This window comes from Aythya marila (genome assembly GCF_965140915.1).
Source record: "Aythya marila genome assembly, chromosome: 6".
NCBI classification, from domain to species: domain Eukaryota; kingdom Metazoa; phylum Chordata; class Aves; order Anseriformes; family Anatidae; genus Aythya; species Aythya marila.
In genome coordinates, this window is record NC_139047.1 from 24,631,130 (window position 1) to 24,648,970 (window position 17,841).

Genomic DNA, 17,841 nt, shown 5'->3' on the forward strand with positions numbered 1-17,841 from the left:
CACCTTTTCTGGTGACCAGCACTCATGGAGGTGCATTAAAGGGGAAGGCAGGCAAACCTCCCTGCGCTAAGCAAAGGCTGATTTCTATTCTTTTGGATCTTTAAAGTATTTGTGGTTTAAACATCCCTAAGACGTGTATGCTTGCATCCATACCTCCTCCATGTCTCTTCCCCACTTTCCTGGTTCCCAAAACAAAATCAGACCACGTTCACGAATACATTTTTTTCCACTGGCTCAAAGTGGGAGGAAAGAGGCTTAGCTGCAAAGCACGTTTTCTGCAACACCAGCTGTGGGGGCAGCACACCTGGGCTATCCTCATGGTCTTGCTCTTAAACACCAGTCTCAGAAACAAGACATTATGAAAAATGCAATACAACTTCTGTTCACTTTGGATTACAATTTCATTCTCTAATTCTTCTTAGTTTTACCTTATTTTCTTGACTAAAACTACCTTTTGAAAAACTCTAACTCCTTTCTTCTTGGTCACAGTCTGACTAAATAGCTTACTGAAGCACACACCACATTTTGATATAAGGTACCCCAGGAAACTTGTCTAGAGCAACACTTCAGAGCACAGCAAAACTCTGCCAGTCCCCAAATCCGACACCACAAGCAGCATGACAACCTCCCTATATTAAAGCCTTTTTTTTTTTTTTTTCTTCTTTTTCTCAAGATTTCAGTGAATCCTTACATTACTGCAGGTCACACAAACCCACCTATAACGATCTATTTATGTATTATGGAGCATCACAACCAACCATCATCTTAACTGCCACAAATAAGGCCAATGTAACCGATGCCAGTAGTATATTGCTGCTATTCTGTGTTGTACATGTTAGGTGTTTGCTGTTTGTTCACAAACTTTAGGAGTGTATGACTGTTCCTTTGAACACAAGTCTCTCTCAGTGAGGTTCTATCCCAGCACAAAACAGCCTAAAGCCAGAAAAAAAAGAACAATATTCCCATTAGTTTTTTTCATTTAAGCTAATCAGACTGATTTATTATTTTCCTGTCAGCACTTGTTTATTTCAGGTTTCAGCTAATCATTCACCCATTTCTAAAAGTATATAAAAAGAACAATAGTCCAACAAGTACAAGTCGCTCCAATTTACTCACCAGTCCATTTCCTTTCAACCTTTCCGCAGCTCAAACAGAGGAAGTGTGCAAAAGTCCTGGGTTAAGTGGCAGAACTTTCTGGACAATTACTAAAAAGAAACCCTGCCCACACAAATCACTTTCAAAAGATAATTGATAGAAAATCATGGTGAAAAAATGTGCAAGTATTTATGCCACTAGATGGAGAGCCACAGGTGCCAAAAAGCTGATCCCCAGAAACAGGGAGTTTCCAGGTAATGTCTTAATTAAGAAAACATTCATGCATATGTCAATGTGAAACAAAACATTCCCAAACATTGTAGCTTACATATTCCAAATCTCATTTGCTAATACGGAATAGCATTTTTATTGTTAATTTACCCTATCCTCTACTGCCTCACAAAGGCAAAACTGATTTTGGAACTGAAGAGCTTACATGATATGCAGGACACATACTCTGTACATTCCTTCCATTGACATACTTTTGAGTGAAGCGTTTTCGTGCCACCGGTGAAATTCCCCGATCTCAGTCTCTCTGCAACATACATTTCACTGCATGATATGACCCTTTTTATCCTCCAGTTCTGTATTCTTTTGTGTCCTTGGTTGTTCCTTTAAAAAAAAAAAAGTTTAACCATCAAGTGAAAAATGTCCACAGGCATCTTACATTGCTTTATTAAAAAAAAAAAAAGAAAAAAAAAAAAAAAAAAAGAAAAAAAAAAAGGAACAAAACCAAAAAGCGCCATCCAGACAGCTTCTTCTTTTGGAGAACAGCTTTACATTCCTGAGAGTATCTGTTGGAACAAGACTGCCTCTAAGTGTTCCAGGACTTGTCAGACATTGTAATCAGGGGACTTTCCCTGTGGTTGTCGCAGTCGAATTTGTAAGGTAGAAAATGCTCCCACAGTCACATGAAAGAAGAGCTGCCACAGGTTGCGCAGTTCGTACAGGTACATGTTACACAGGCAAATTAGCCCAAAAGTCAGGAAAGACTTGGCATTCCTCCAGCCCGTGTAATAAACAAACAGGTAACACTGTCAGGAAAAAGAAGAAACCGTATTATTGCATGGAAAACAGCTTCCACCACCAAAATGTCTCTGGTCATTAAGGGATTAAAACCAAAGCAAAACCCTAAATTAAACATGTCAGAACAACGTCAATTTAGCAGTTATGGAAGGGTGAAAGTACCTGACATCAACAACAATTCTCTCATACTAATTGATTAAAAACTGCAATAACAAGTGGCCCATGATAAAGGGAAGTGGATGTTCCTGGCAAACGCTGGTCAAAAACACACTCTTTGTTCCACCTGAGCAACACAGAAGTAGCAAGAGCCAGTGTTAAATCCTCTTCAGATGGAGGAGCAGGGAGGACAGGGAAAACAGCACGGCCCTGCAATGGGGAATACTCAGCACAAGGCAATCCCCCAGCTGCAAGCCCAGCATCCTGCCAGAGTTCATCAGAGGATTAACTGGTGGAGGCAGACAAGTCCACACAGATCCACTGCCCTTCCTCAGGTGGTAAAACACTGATCATGTTTTGAGAGAAATGCACAACTCTACCTAACTCTACTGTGTTTAAAGCGTCAGTTTCTGCACAATGTGGTGTAATACAGAACATCTGGACTGCCCCCAGTTTCCTACCCTTTACCTTCCTACTACTGCAAGAGGAAATCTGCTCAAGTCTCTTGGCTCAGTTTTCTTTTCATCTCTAAAAGGACAGAGCTGTCCTGTGCTTTCTTGTGGATATTACTTTTACTTCTCCTCTTATTCAAACCACTTCCTTTTGACCTCCACCAAAAAAAAAGTTTGCCCCCTCCGGATTCTAGCAATTTCCATCTGCCAAAGAAAGCTTTTACTGTGCTTCAAGGCAGATAACATCACTTGGGCTTACTTTGTAATCCAAATCTGCTCCCAGAGAGTATATAGCTATTCTCACACAAATTTTTAAAAGCATTCTTCATCAGACTATGTAAGTGTTCTTCTTAAGCATTTGCTATCTTTTATTAGTGTTGGAGAAATTCTACTTAACTTATTTTAATATTTTATGTTCCTCAAAAAATGCCAAGCCATTGTACACTTGTAACCCCAATAAATTGTATCGTTTGGCTCTTTATGGAAAACCTGCAGATGTGAAATGTAAGCACAAAATATCAGATAGGAGAAGGAGATAGTGGAAAGTGGCTGAAAGATTTGAAAATGAAAGAGATGCACGATAATGTATGAAGTGGAAGAAAATTACTGTTTGTAGTGCCTAGGTATTACTGTATTTACTTCAAACCCTTCCAAATAAAAGGAGCAGTAAAGCATTTGGTCAGATGGTTAAATCCACTTAAACTGGGAAACTATTACTTAAAGGAAACAATATAATCTCCATTGCTTGAGACTTCTGCAGACAAACTACACTGTATCACTCAATCAACTAACTGAAAAAAAATGTCAGCAACAGAAAGTGTATCGTATGAGTCTACTGTAAGATATTTTATGATCAATACATTAAAATGGAGCAGAAATTATTTTGATAATCACTCTATTCAAGTATCTGTGACATTTAGGAAAACACGATGACATTTATGCATGACTGAGTGATGTTTCTAAACGAGTGAATTATGCAAGCACAAGAACGCACCTGGTACAAACAAGCCGCTGTTCCAAGAAAAAATGCAATAACGTAGCTGAAATCTTCACCTTCACTCTGTGAAAATGAAAAGCCATCACAGATCTTACAACGTTTCAGTGAACATATAGCAAACACATACAGCATCGAAGTTATTCTTATTACATTTTAAAATAGTCTTACAGAGAGATTTATAAGAACCCCTATAATAGGCTAATCCAAAGAAATTAGCACTCATCATTGCTTATTTATCTCTAATAAACCACTGTGATCTGGAACCTGATTTGAAATCATGAAAATGTTTATTCACAGCAGATAACTAACACTAAGATTTTCAGAAGCCTCAGAGGAATCCCAGCTGGAGACTTACTTTCCGCCGATGCCTCTGAAAATTAACTGCCTTTAATATCAACTTTGTAGAACTGTGCCTTCCTGCAGCTTCACAAAATGGAAACAAAGCAAAAGGGAAACACACAAACTGGCCACTAGGGTGTGGTAAAATTCTACACAGAAAATAATGCAGGCACCTTTGCCTCAGTGGAAATGAGAGCAAACAAAACATAAATTTATCAGATTATTAGAAAATCCAGTTTTCTTGAAGGAAAATAAGGAAAAAGTTACTTGAAGTGATAGAACTTTCCACTCTGTGTTTAGAAAAAAAAACAGAACAACGACTACATATTACTTCCAACCTCCTCAAACAGGTTGCTTTTCAATTCCTTTATAGCTAAGCAGAATAAATCTACATACTCAGTGATAGTCTAACTGCATTTCAAACAAACACATGCAACAATCAAAAACTTTCCCAGGCTAACAATGGGTATGTGCGCCGATGTTCCCCCTTGCCAGCAGATTTCACTTTGGGAAGAAGGCAATCCATTCAGAGCTACAACTTGTTTCTGCTCAGTGTGTTCAGTGTGGAGCATTTCCATTTACAATGCTGACTAGAGAAAAGTCAGTACGTCTGCACCTAAAACTTACTAGCACAATGCAGTACTTTCCTAAACCACTCACACGTGCAGAGGCAGTGAGGCAGAGGTAGTTGCTGCAGTACAGCTACAAATCATAGCAGAGTTTTTCTAACACCTAAGTAAAATACTGATTATAAAGGGAACAGTAATTTGGGACAGAAGTTTTTGAATGACTTTTCAGAAGAAGTTTAATTAATCATATTTCAGATTATTTCTATTTTAGAAAAACCCATAAGATATAAAGTAAGCTTTATGGATTTTTGGTGTGCATCATTTGTCAGAAAGAAGAAAAAAAGTCTTCCATCTGTACTGCCATCTATTACCTCCAGATGCAACAGCATACAGCATAAAATGAGTTGACTGCCCTATCATCAGTCAAACACATTAATCTAACACCTGCATACCTTACTGCAGCTGAGTTTTTTTTTTTTTCAAGAACAAAAAACAAATTATAGAACCATTAAAGAAAGTTGCAGAATTCTGTTCAGTACTATTCCTACAAGAGGGTACTTTAAATTCTATCCTAATTAAAAACTGAGAAAAACGTGCGCAATAGAAAATCGTAACTAGGAATAATGTAAAGATATGCTCACTATTTATTTTATTTTAGAAAAAACAGAAGCCTCTACATGGAACGCTTTCATTAACCTTGCTCTACTATTCATTAGTCTTCAGGAGATGCTGAGACCTCAAAGAATATTTTTTATTACATCTTTACATATTTCAATAACTATGTAAACTACGGGAATAAAGGTCATCTTCTTTACCCTTCTTCCATACAAAGTTCATTAGCTAGCAAAAGCATTGCAGTCCTCGTGTTTGTTCTAGCAAAAAGACAAGCTGTTGGCCAAGGAGGAAGATTCCCCTTCTCGTTCTGAAAACCTCCATGGAATTTTTAGTTTCTACAGCCATCAGCACAACCCTATAGACCTGTTTAATGTTAGTAAATCTTTTTCACAGTAACATACACAAGGACTCTGTGCATCGAAAGAAACTGAAAGTTCATTGGGAGGGTAAGAGCAGAGTTCACATAAGCAAATAAATGCTTGAAGGTTACTTTTGTTTCTTTGTTTTGTTGTGTTTGGAAACAAGAAATCACTCGACAGTTTCTCTCATGTCGATCCTTTCAGAACAGAGTGAAATAAGCACTCTGTCTAAGAAGGTTTATTAAGAACAAATAAGAAAAAAAAATGTGGCCAGATTCTCAACAGTTCCCATAATTTCTCAGAACTGTTTTAAAATAATATCTATTCAAATTGTTTCATATCCTGGCATAAATTTTGAGAAAAGAGCAAGATGTTCACATAATCATTGCTGCCAAGTACCTAGGGAGGGAGTCAGACACCCACCTTCCACTGCCTTTGCAACTCACAGCCTTAACGAATGATCCATCACTCTCGAGAAGGATACTTAGATTATATGCAGCAAGTTTCACTAATAAAGGTCTGACCTCACAGACAGTATTTGTGAAAATAAAACTGGCAAGACTCAGCTCATATAGCAAGCACTTCGAAAATAACAGTATAACTACAATGATGCAGAACTCCAAAATTCAGAAACATGATACAATACCTGCAGGAGACTTTCTATGGCATGAAAGCCACGAATTAAATTCAAAGCCCCACATAACAGACTAAGTACAAACGAGACGATCCCTGGCAGAGTGACAGGTTCCAGACGCTGATGAGGAGCTGCAAATCGAAAGAACAAAATAAAGATATTAGAAGTCAAAGCAGTATTTTAAGAAATACAGAAAAATATCAAATCTCATTTTTACCAGTGCCTTCTATTTCAAGAGGTAACTGAAGCAAACCCCAAAACAAAATTTTGCTTCTTAAAGAAAAAACACTTTAAATATATCAACACAAGGTCTAGAAAGGAATTAAAGCATGTTTTTCTTCAATGCATAACTGTCTTATTATATTTAATCTAACTCAATATATCCAATTTATTCAGTAGGGTCCTGAAAGCCGCTTAAACGCACCAGGAAATCAATGGCAAATGATGCACTTGCTGCTGAAATTTGTCCACAATTAGTAGCCAGGTAATAAGTCACATACTTAAGAGCTCCCCTCACAATCTCAATTTTTCTTTAACACTAATGCATTAGAAGAATTATCAAGACTTATTTAGCTTGCTTGCTGAATGGAACACTATGAGGCAAAGCCTATTACATTCCCCTAACTTAAAAAAAAATAGATACAGCCAATGAGTACTACTCCAAGGAAGACTGCTCTGAATCTACAGCTAATACCAATCTTACATCCTTGTACAGACCTTGCAGATACTGCTTAGAGGTCTCTCACAAAATATGTTAAAATTAAAACATATTTTCTTTGCACAGCAACTCCTTCAGGCTTATCTAGGGTCACAAGCACATAACAGTTGCTTATGTTGCTCATTACTGTCCCTTTCCATAATTAATAACAGAGCACAAATATGAAAAAAACAATGCAAAACTCTAAACAGTCTCAGCAACACTGAGAAAACAACAGGACTACTGAACCATACTTAAATCGCTCTGTTCAAATCAACGAAGTGTAAAGATGTGAACAATGAGGTTAATGAACCGTAACATTAATAGAGAGAGAAGTGTCAATCCTGGTCGTATGCACTGAACAGATCCAGGAAAAAGGCTTTCCAGTTTATGAAGTTACAGAAACTAAACAAACAAACAAAAAAAGACAAAAGGTATTTCACACTGATAAGCAGGCAGGGCTGTCTGATTACTGGTGTGCAGTAACTTAAAATGAGTTCAGTTAGCTCATTTGTGCTATATTTAATAGTGAACTTAGGGCAATACTACTAGAAACAACCACTCTGTTACGGTTATATATGGTATGTGCATACCATACAGCAAAGGAGAAACTTTCAAGTCTGGCCAATAGAGTGGGTAGTAAATATCCAGGGAGAGTTCGTTTCAAGGATGGAGAGAAGCGATGATAGCGAAGAATTACGCAAGTATTAGCAGACTTGCTAAAAAGACAGTCACATTCACGACACTATTATTTAATAGCATCTGAAATTTGAAGAGCTACAAGGAGAAAGTGCAAACCGCTCGTAATGCACAGCCCTTGGATAGTGAGTTTCTACAGCAATTCAAGGAAGGGAGTGGATAACTGAACAGAGAGATGCATGGAAGGGAACATACCTTTCAAAACAGCATGCAGTAGATGATTAAAGATATGTACAGTACTGCTTAAAAGATTCTACTCCTATAAACAATTTAAATATCTTCACACTTATTTTCCTAATTTTCCAGAATTTCTAGTACTCTTAAATAGTAAATATTGAAATTGTAAGTTATTTCTACGCTGTTCAATAGTGCTTAGAATTCTCAGGATCAAGGCCCTGGCAGTACAGATGGGGCACCCTAACAATTCTGTTTCTCATTTTTAGTAGAAAGTAGTTCTCAGCCTCCTAAAGGAATCCTTAGGAATAAGCAATGTAATTAGGATGATACCACAGTAAAGATATCCTATTAAAAATATATAAAAGCACAAAATTAAGCTGATTTCTTATATGAAAGACTTTAGCAAATGTTTAGCCTTAAAATAGCAATTTCCACCCTGACACTGTAAAGTGAATGGCAATGGTATGTGCCTGCCCAGGATAAGCAAGGATTTGGGAAGTTTCAAGTTTTCTGGCATACTGGGAAACATCTAAATGTGGGCCTCAAACCGATTCAGAGCATTCACTTGATACCACAAACCTTAAACCCTGCTCAAGTTTTACCCCAGTTAAAAACCACACAATGCCACATGTACCTCCTACACACGGTAAATTAAAGATTAAAAAAAAAAAAATTAAAAAAAAAAAATCAAGACCACTTAAATGAATGAATGAATGTGACAAGTTTATATGAAATTGCTATCACTGACCTCATACACAAAGCACTTATTTTAGAGAATAGCTCTTTCAGACACCACAACTCTTTGGAACTTCACCTTCACAGATGCTTCCTAAAGCAATGCCCCTCTCTCCAGCTGCTCTAACTGATAGCACTGCTTTTAGCTTTTGTCAGTGGATCTCACTGGGCAGAAACAATCAAAATTTTGATAAATATTAAGAGGTTAAAAAAAAAAGGATTATGTTAAGTGCTCATCCTGTTTTGCTTATTTTCATGTGGTTAGTTTTCCCTTCAAGAGCCTGTCCATTAAATAGTCCTTTTTCTCTCTCTGAGTGCCTTGCAAAGAGAAACATTTAGAGCATAGAACACGACATCTAAACTAAAGGACGTTATCTCATGGCAATTTTATGCTTTAAGAACACCACAGTTAAATTTTATTTTATTTTATTTTTTTTAAGAAATAATGTCAAAAGAAAGATTAATTCTACCACTCTGCATCTGTGACATTTAAGGATACAAATATGAAAGTCTGAAACTTACCTGCAGATATCTTACCAGTCCCCTTATACTCTGCTGCAGATAGATGGGCAAACCCATTAGCTGAGCCAAGTTCTGACAGGGAAATTTGATAAGGTGGCCTCAGTTTGATTTCTGTCTGCATGTCAGCAAGATTCATCTTTGTTGACAAAGAACGTGTGTTGTTGTATCTCTGTTTGGTCCTCTGAATGAAATTATCTGTGTAAAATTTAAAAGAAAAGTTATAACCCTATGGACTTTGGTTAATTAAGTAATCTTAAACCATGCAGCTTTATGTACTACATACTTCACAAATTTAAATACGCTGTTTGAAATGACTACATTTATCTTGGAACATTCTAATGCCATTTCTGTTTTGTGGCTAATATATCGTGTGCTACTTTATTCTGCAGTCAAAAAAATCAAGCTCTAGAAAGCTAATTACTTAATAACTGTGAATAAACTAATGACTTTTCACTGCATGAGACTGAATGAACTGCTAATACAATGGATTTACTGCACTTATTTTGGCTTTGCTGAGAGGTTATTAAATATCCTTATGAAAAAATCAACTGCATTCAAGTATAAACTTATGTAGGTATGAAATGCGACTGCAAAATATTCTGACTGAGAAAACATAGTATCATATTATACAAATGTGAAGATTGCAGTAGAACTCTGTTCTATATTAACACCTAGTAAAACAAAGGCATAAAAAAGGGTTCAAAGACATATTTATAAGGAAGACAATGTCATACAAAAACTGTTAATAAAGAACTGACTGGATTACAGGAACTACCAAACAGTTATTTCTTTTATATTAGTTTTATATATAATTTCCTCTACAATTGCAGTTTGTTTTATTCTAATGCATTTTATAAGAATACTTAAAACAACTGTGCAGTATTAAAGCAACAGATTAATAGAATCCATAACAGCTGTTATCTGGTGTACATGAGATTAGCTGTATTTGGAGCTTGCATAACAGAGGACTAAATGCCTCAGTATATCCTAAGACAAATAAAAATCTCTCCCTTTCATGTACTGAACAAAAACTGCTGAACACCTAAGAGCCAACATGAAATTACAGTCTAGTAGACTAATGTGCAAAGAAGTTTTTGGTTGTGTTTTTTGTTTTTATTTTATTTTATTTTATTTTATTATTTATTTTTTTTATCGACCCTAGTGGGAGTTAATTAAGATTCTAAATCCACCTGAAGTACAGCAATAAACTGCCTTGTATAGTTTTGTTTTGTGTACATTAAGTTGCACATTTATTTAAATATTCATTTATCTTAGTTTGAGAACAGACATAACAAGAAATCAGATCTTTACCAAACTCTATAAAACAGTACGGTCTGACAGCAGTATTTGTCTTCATCATGTTGTAGGTAGTGATGAACTCTTTCTGAAGCTCATCCAGGAAGCAGAAAGCCAGGACACTGGGATAATTTTCAGTGCACAACATCATGTAACTTACTCCCAGAGAACTGATAAAACTGTAATTGAGAAAAAAAAAAAAATTAAATCTGGGTAACACATAGCTTCACTAGTCTGATCTCGTATTCTGTAATCAGAAAAGCAAAAAACTGTTGCAGGGTAGCAAAGGAATTAACGCTTACTGAAAAGTCAAATGGTATTCTAGTAGAAAATTAATTTAGTTTTAGTCAAAAAGCAAAAGCTTATCTTCAGAGAGCAGGGAAGGGCAGGTGGTTCTTGTTAAAATACATTAGGAGGACACAAAACTGATCCAAAAAGTAACAAACACCTCATTCTCCAGAGAGAGTAAAGATGGCCAGAGATGGCAAATACAAAATCAAAATTTAATACACATAACCCTATTGCGTTTAGGCAGTTCATTAGACTTCACTTCTTCATGACACATATTCAAATTTTTTCAAGATTTTGACATATAAAACCTACACTATTAAAAATACTCAAAGGTAAGTCATAAAAACCTCTTGATTAAGCTGTATCTCTCATTCTCCAAAGTTTTTTTTTTTTTTTTTTTTTAATCCAATCAGTTTACAAGCGGACTACAGGTGAGGTTTAAAAAGATTAACTATTGACTTTCTTCAACAACTGTTCTGCATTTTACAGATGATTAAAGAGATGATTCAACACATTAATTTATTACAGGAAATATTTACTTCATGTTCCTTACTTATACAAAGAGAACCTACATTTGCCCTGTGTTTGTATCTGCAATGTGGAAGTATAACAGAAATTCAGAGCAGTACGGATACGACATACACGTTTTGTAATGTCTTTACTCTTGCTTACAGAACGATCATATAACATGATGTTTAAACAAGAAAATGCAGGTGATAGTTAGGAACTTATTAAAAAAACAAACAAACAAGGGATCAGTCTTGGAAACTGCAACTCATCTTAAAACATCAAAATAACAAATGGAAATAGCTGTAAGTTACCATTCAACAACCAGGTAAAACACACAGCTACTGACCATGTGTTTTTTTTTTTAACAAGCACTGGAAGACTAGCAGGCAAGAATACAGAAAACATTAATTTCAAGCATGAAAATCAAATTTAAAAGTCTACTAAAACAAAGGGATGCACCATTTCTTGCAACTGAGCCATCAACATACTTTGATACTGCTTTTCCAAGAATGCTCTTGCACTGACACAAGGAATCAAAAAAACATTGACTGGCAAGATTTAGTCCGTGCTGGCCCTGATCCTGAGCAAAGCAGGACACTCACACATACATATGGGGTATGACAGACACTTGAATCTCACGTGGGAGATAGAGAAGGCTGAGGAGAAAACCTCCTAGGACCAGGGAGAGGTGGGAGAACAAGATGAATAGTTTGTCTGAGAATTGAAAATCATGGCATGTTTTTAACCAAAATCACATCAACCTATTTATTTAGATTCAGACTCCACACGCTGCCAGTCGGGATAAAAAACTGTTGACACAACCAAGGCATGAAAAGGTAGGAAGACAGAAAAATGAAGAAGCACAACTCATTGCCTCAACTGAGAGCACAGTATGAAATAATTATCATGGTAAGCTACTTTTTTGGGCCACGTTTTCTCTGAAATCAACAGAAATTCTGAAGTTACAACAGAAGCACTGCAGGGCCTAATTCCATAACAACATACACGTGAGGTTTCAAAAATACTGGGTTATAAATGTACTTGGGTAATTTTTAAATATGTGTAGACTAAAAAGAGAAAACAAATACTAGTTGAACTAGCATGACGAAGAACGTATCTGACGATTTGCATGTGAAAGACAAACTCAAAATTAATAAAAATGCTCCTAGTAGGTCAACAACTTCAGTATTAATAAAAATATTGTCTATTTCAAGACAGGACTTTCACTGAAGTAGGACTAGGCTTCAAACTCTCTACAAATTCTCCATTTTTAACTTCTACACAAGAATTACTGCCAAGAATTACTCTCATTTTGATTAATCACTTCTATCATACAAATGTTAACTTTAAATTACAGACAGATATAAACAAGGATATTACAAATACATAAAAGAGAAGTCTTACTTTATATTATAGTGCCCAGTTTTCAAAGTACATCTGTCAGGAAGCTGAGAAAGTTTCTTTGAGAGCATTTTAAAATACTTCCTACATTCTTGCACTCCTGTGCTTTGATCGTAATCAGTAGATGCAGACAGTGGGAGTCCATCCCTCACACGGACCACAGAGGCAGATAAAATCATAGACATTGCCAACAGCGTTAATGACAACCTGAAAAAATACAAAATAAACTTAGAAATATAGATGAATCAGAATTAAGGTAGAACTAAAAGGAGTCAACTGTGATTAACCAACCTGTGCAAACTGTATACTGGCTGAAGCTTAAAATGGGACACATGGATAATTTTCAAACCTAACTCAGATTAAAACCCTAACAGCATAGGATCCATTAGTCTATGTGAAACACAAAGCAACAGCAAATTTAAAAAATATATATTTGAAAATGTGACACTAATCTGAATTCCATAAATCCTGGGTGATACTGTACTTACATTCTCCCTCTTTAGATCTGCAAAATGGGTCTATCAGTATTACACAAGTACTGGGCAGGTTGAAATGGCACTCGCAAAGCCCATGTGCTTTTCCAGTATTCGTCATTTTCTAAGCATAACAAATAAAGCTTTGTGAAATCTATCCTTCTAAAGAAAAAAATAAATGTGTATTTAAACATTTCCCACACAAAAGGCGAGAAATTCTAGGAAGCATTTAACAGCATGAACACCTAGCCTGCAGACAGTCTTTCAAGACAGAAGACACATTTAAAACTTTCAAGTTCTTCAAATCTTATGTTAAAACAAAACATCCAAAAGTTTAGTAAGACAAGCTCTATGCAGATTATTTTAAGAGGCTGATTACTCTGACAAGTGGGCGAACTGCTAGAATCTATATGAAGCCAAAAGCAAACACTTCCTTACACAACTTCTAACACTGCTCTGCTGACTCCTACCACTTACTACACCTATCACTTCAGAAATTATGAAAAAAATAGTTTTTGCCTCCCTCAGATGATGCTCCTGAAGTTTCATATAGTCATAAAATGAAACAGAAAACAGATTTATGAATACAGCTGAAATATGCTTTAGTGCACAATATTGACGTGTTTATAGCACCTTTCAAACCATGACATTAACGGCGCTTTACAAGTCCTAGCAATTCAAGGACTGTATTCTGAAACTTAGGAATCCAACTTTTCCCCAAACAGCACTGCCTCTTTGTAAAAGAAAGGAAATCGCTGTTTTCCCCTTGAGCTCTCCCCTTTCAAATTCCCTATTCCCCAAAGGTTATACATAAAGATATTTATGAAATAATAATCGATGGTGATTTTTTTCAAGTACATTTACAGCTCAGAAAGACACACGTATAATTCCATGTTGTGATTTCTGATTTGAGAAACTTGGCTTCATCAGCAAACTTCAACCTGCTTTGAGACGCAGCAAGTCTGCTGAGTAAGTTCCAAACGAATATCGTTCTAGTTCTACTTCCACAGCATATCAGCCTTCCCCCAAATTCGTTAACGGCGGCAGAAGTCACTGTTGCCTGTAGTCTCCTGAGTGCCTTTGGGCTTTTATAAGGTATGCTTGTTTTTCACAATGTCCCTAGAGAATTCCCTGTTGTACAAAATGCTTTGATCAGCAGCATAACCAACAAAAAGCAGCCATCCAGAATTCCCAACACCTTCAGGACTTCCTAGAGGTAAGCATTCTGGAAACTTAACCTGCAGTCCTAGAAACTTTAACCTATCTGTGTTTAAGTTCATGCACACGCCTCCAGCAGGACAATTCACGTGGAATACACAGAGCACACATTTTCTTAATTACACCGCTAACCACACAACCACGACAGCAGCTCCAGAGCATGACAAAATTGCAGATGAGCTCTCCATAGCAGCAGTTCTCAGACAATAACCATTTCTACCACTTGGGGCCCAATTCTGGGAGGGAATTCTGGGAGCTACATCAATTTAAACATAAGAACAGTAACGTGAGAGCAAAGTTCAGAATTCCTCTCATTAACTTACTTGCACAAAATGGAATTTCATGAATCTGCATTTCCTCTGATGAAGCAAGTAACTTCATTAGCACCTAACATGAAGAAAGGAACATAACTCCATGTCCTATTTCAGGAGCAGGTAGCAAGTATGACAGCACAGCAGAAGAATCTCAGAATCCTGTTGCCAGCTCTCAGAAGGAAAAATATTGTTCTGGTCACTTCTTAAATGATCTTGATTATAGTTCATGTTGAGTTATCTGATAAGATAAGAACAAACAGAAAAAAAATAATAAAGAAGAATGTATTTACTGGCTAACAACATTCTTAAGCTCTTTTTGTGAGGTCACATTGGAAAAGCCTGAATACACCCCAAAGAGATTATTCGGATGTAGTCAAGCAAGGAAAAAAAAATATTAATAGAGTAACAAAAATATTAGTGTTTTTACATTCCTTACAAGAAGCTGAGGAATCTGCAATTACTTCAGCCATTTAAACTAGGAACAAACATGTATCCACCTGTACAATACATTACTAACTTAAATAATGTAACCTTTTGACTGAATTCACCTCATACACTAAGTTTAATTAATTTATAATCCACCCCAATTAGAAACCCAAACACTTTAGAAAGGTAACACCACACAATCATACCCATAATTCCACAGCATTCAGATTCTCAGTGCTCAGTCTGACATCAGTTGTTTTACAGTTAGGGACAAGGGAAGTGTCACTACCAACAGGATGTACACATGGGCAATAACGCGAACAATAAAGACCGCTGCAGACCCTTACCCATAAATATTTGCATAAATCTAGAACAAAAATAGTTACTTTCTTCAGAACTCACATTCAGAGAAATTACTCTTTTAGAGAAGACAGGCCACCATTAAAACCCACCGGTTCTCTTCATGTACTGTGAAATCATACAAGGTAAAAACTGTGTCTGTCTTAACACCAGCAGATAACCAGCTTCTGTTACTGTCATTTAAAAAACCCACCCTGTGTAAAGATGTACTTCTTTCTCAGCCTCCTTAAAGCAGAATCAGAAAGGTACCCAAGAAATGAAGTTAATAAAAGAAGTGTTATTTCGGTTTCAAGATCACACGTACGTACAGAGGTATGTGTAGTACATACACTATAACACAACATTCAGCCTCGCTCGAAAATGCATTCACACAAAAGAAAAGCTTACCAAATCTTCAAAAAGCTACTTTACTCAATTCTCAAAACAACAGCACTTCACACAAGGCATCAAGAGATAAACTGACATGATTTTGAAGAAAGAGTTTTAAAGATATGGGACTTCTTTTAGAACTAAATTTAATTTTTTTAATCATCTATTCAAAACTGCAGATATTAACTCACCCTAACATTCCACATTCCACAGCTTTTCCTCAAAAAAAGCTTATATCCTTTGAACACCTCCCCTCGCACGGGTAGATTCTGAGCCTCTGACAATGACTGACAGGGAGAGTTTGCTACAGAAGCATCCTTCAGTGCTCATCCTGGTCTCACCTTTCCCCGTGTGCATCTGCTTCTGGTCTGTCTACTGATTTCACCGCACAGAAATGCTTAGTGGCTCTTCCTGCAAATGGAAATTGGCAGAACTCAGGAAAAAGAAAGCCACGGAGGAACCTGGCCCCAGGCAGGAAGGAGAGCAGCTGGCTGGCCTGCCTGCTGCTGTTCCACCCTCTCCAGAACCACCCAATATACCAACCAATATACACGTCAGCCTCTCCTGCGCTCACAAACAGGAGCTGCCACGTGTGGCTGCAGCTTCATTTCTTCCCATGAGACAGATGATGAAAAACAGAGCCTGTCTTACCATGACTTTTTTTTTTTAGAGAGAGATGCAATTATTATCTAGTTTATTTACGTGTCACGGTGGCACTTAGTCCTGAGGCAGCACCTGTAAAGGCCTTAGGAAGGGTTTATATAGCAGTACTGCTAATAAATTGATCTTCCGATTAGTGATCTCATAATAATTACCTTACAGTTATCTGAGATCTCATCATAACTACTTAGGCGCAGGCGATCATCTCTCTTTGCTTTAAAAACCACCCCAGCTCCGCAGACACCCCCAGACACCGCAGGCAGCCCCTGAGCCGCAGCAAGCCTCCCCTCCTGCCCTGACAGCCCCCGGCACCCCCACAACCAAGGCGCTTCCCGCCAGCACCCCCCGCACCACACAACCCCGCGTTCCTCCGGGCCCTCACAGCATCCCCAGACAGCAACCCTCACCCCCTCCCGGCACCCAGCCCGCCTAACGACACCCACCGCGACCGGCCCACGCCACCCAAACCCAAAGCGGACCCGGCCAGGCCGCGCTAGGCCGCGAGCAGGCCGCGTTGCCTAGCAACGGCGGAGGCCCCGCGGGCCGCCTCACCGGAGCGCCGTGGCGGCGGCCGCTGCCGCGCTGCACGCTGGGTACCGGCCACGTCCGCCGCCGCCGGCGGGAGCGCCGCTCACGTGACGCCCGCGCGGCCCCGCCATTGCGCCGCGGCCGCGGCTCGGGGCGTTGCCATGGCGACGCGCCGGGGCCGGGCCTGGGCATGGGGCGGCCCCGCCTGGCGGGGGCTGGCCCTGCGCAGGGCGGTTCCGTGCAGCCCGAGGCGGTGTGGGGTTGGGTTGTGCTCCTCGGGTGGCACCGGGCGATAAATCCTTGGTTTCCACTCCGGTTAATAAAGGCTTTTTGGACGTGGCACTGCTTGTGGTTCGTGAGCGGAGTGGCTGGTGTGCATGCGGGTCACGGAGAAGTGACACAAGTGTGTCACTTTTGCTCATTCCCAGTCATATAACAGTCAAATAACACTGAGTGACGATACAAACATGGAAAATCCCATTACCAAGCCCAAAGTGAGACTCTCTATTTTACAGTTTTCCTCACCAGCACAAGAACATTTTTCTCCATTACTCGTCATCATTACTGTTTCCCTGCAGTTTCAGTCTGCCAGCTCAGCTCTCCGGGGAAGCAGCCTGTTCCTTGCTAACACCCTTTAATTTCCCCGTCCGCTGCTGGCTGAGCTGCACGAGGGGCTGTAGCACTGCATAGCGCCAGGTACAGGCACCAAGCCTCATGCTCTGGGCCTTCTGGTTCTGCTCAGCCTCACTCCGGAGCAAGGTGGCCAGCAGGGCAGCACTAAAACACAAACTCTCCAAATTCAAGTCTGCCTTCTCTGGGCAGCATCACTTGGGAGTGGACACCCGCAGTGGACACCCAGGTGCCAGTGCTGTGGTAAAACCATCTCTCACCCCAGCCTCAAGGCAGGAGATGTGAGCCCGGTG

General features: G+C 38.6%; 1 protein-coding gene across 3 annotated transcripts; it reads right to left on the reverse strand.

Moving 5' to 3' along the window:
- Nucleotides 1-998: 998 nt before the first annotated feature.
- On the reverse strand, nt 999-17,026 carry SEC22A (SEC22 homolog A, vesicle trafficking protein). Of its 3 annotated transcripts, none has more exons than XM_082763906.1 (9): nt 16,943-17,026; nt 16,072-16,141; nt 14,585-14,813; nt 12,574-12,777; nt 10,384-10,547; nt 9,073-9,267; nt 6,255-6,373; nt 3,724-3,789; nt 999-2,129 (listed from the first exon to the last, which is right to left on the reverse strand). In XM_082763906.1, exons 4-9 carry the CDS (start codon nt 12,753-12,755, stop codon nt 1,929-1,931), a joined length of 927 nt encoding a protein of 308 aa, XP_082620032.1. In that variant the 5' UTR covers nt 12,756-12,777; nt 14,585-14,813; nt 16,072-16,141; nt 16,943-17,026; the 3' UTR covers nt 999-1,928. The 3 variants fall into 3 exon arrangements, with proteins under 3 accessions (XP_082620032.1, XP_082620033.1, XP_082620034.1); XM_082763907.1 differs by lacking the exon at nt 16,943-17,026 and adding an exon at nt 16,834-16,932; XM_082763908.1 differs by lacking the exons at nt 16,072-16,141; nt 16,943-17,026 and adding an exon at nt 15,922-16,057.
- Nucleotides 17,027-17,841: the final 815 nt, after the last annotated feature.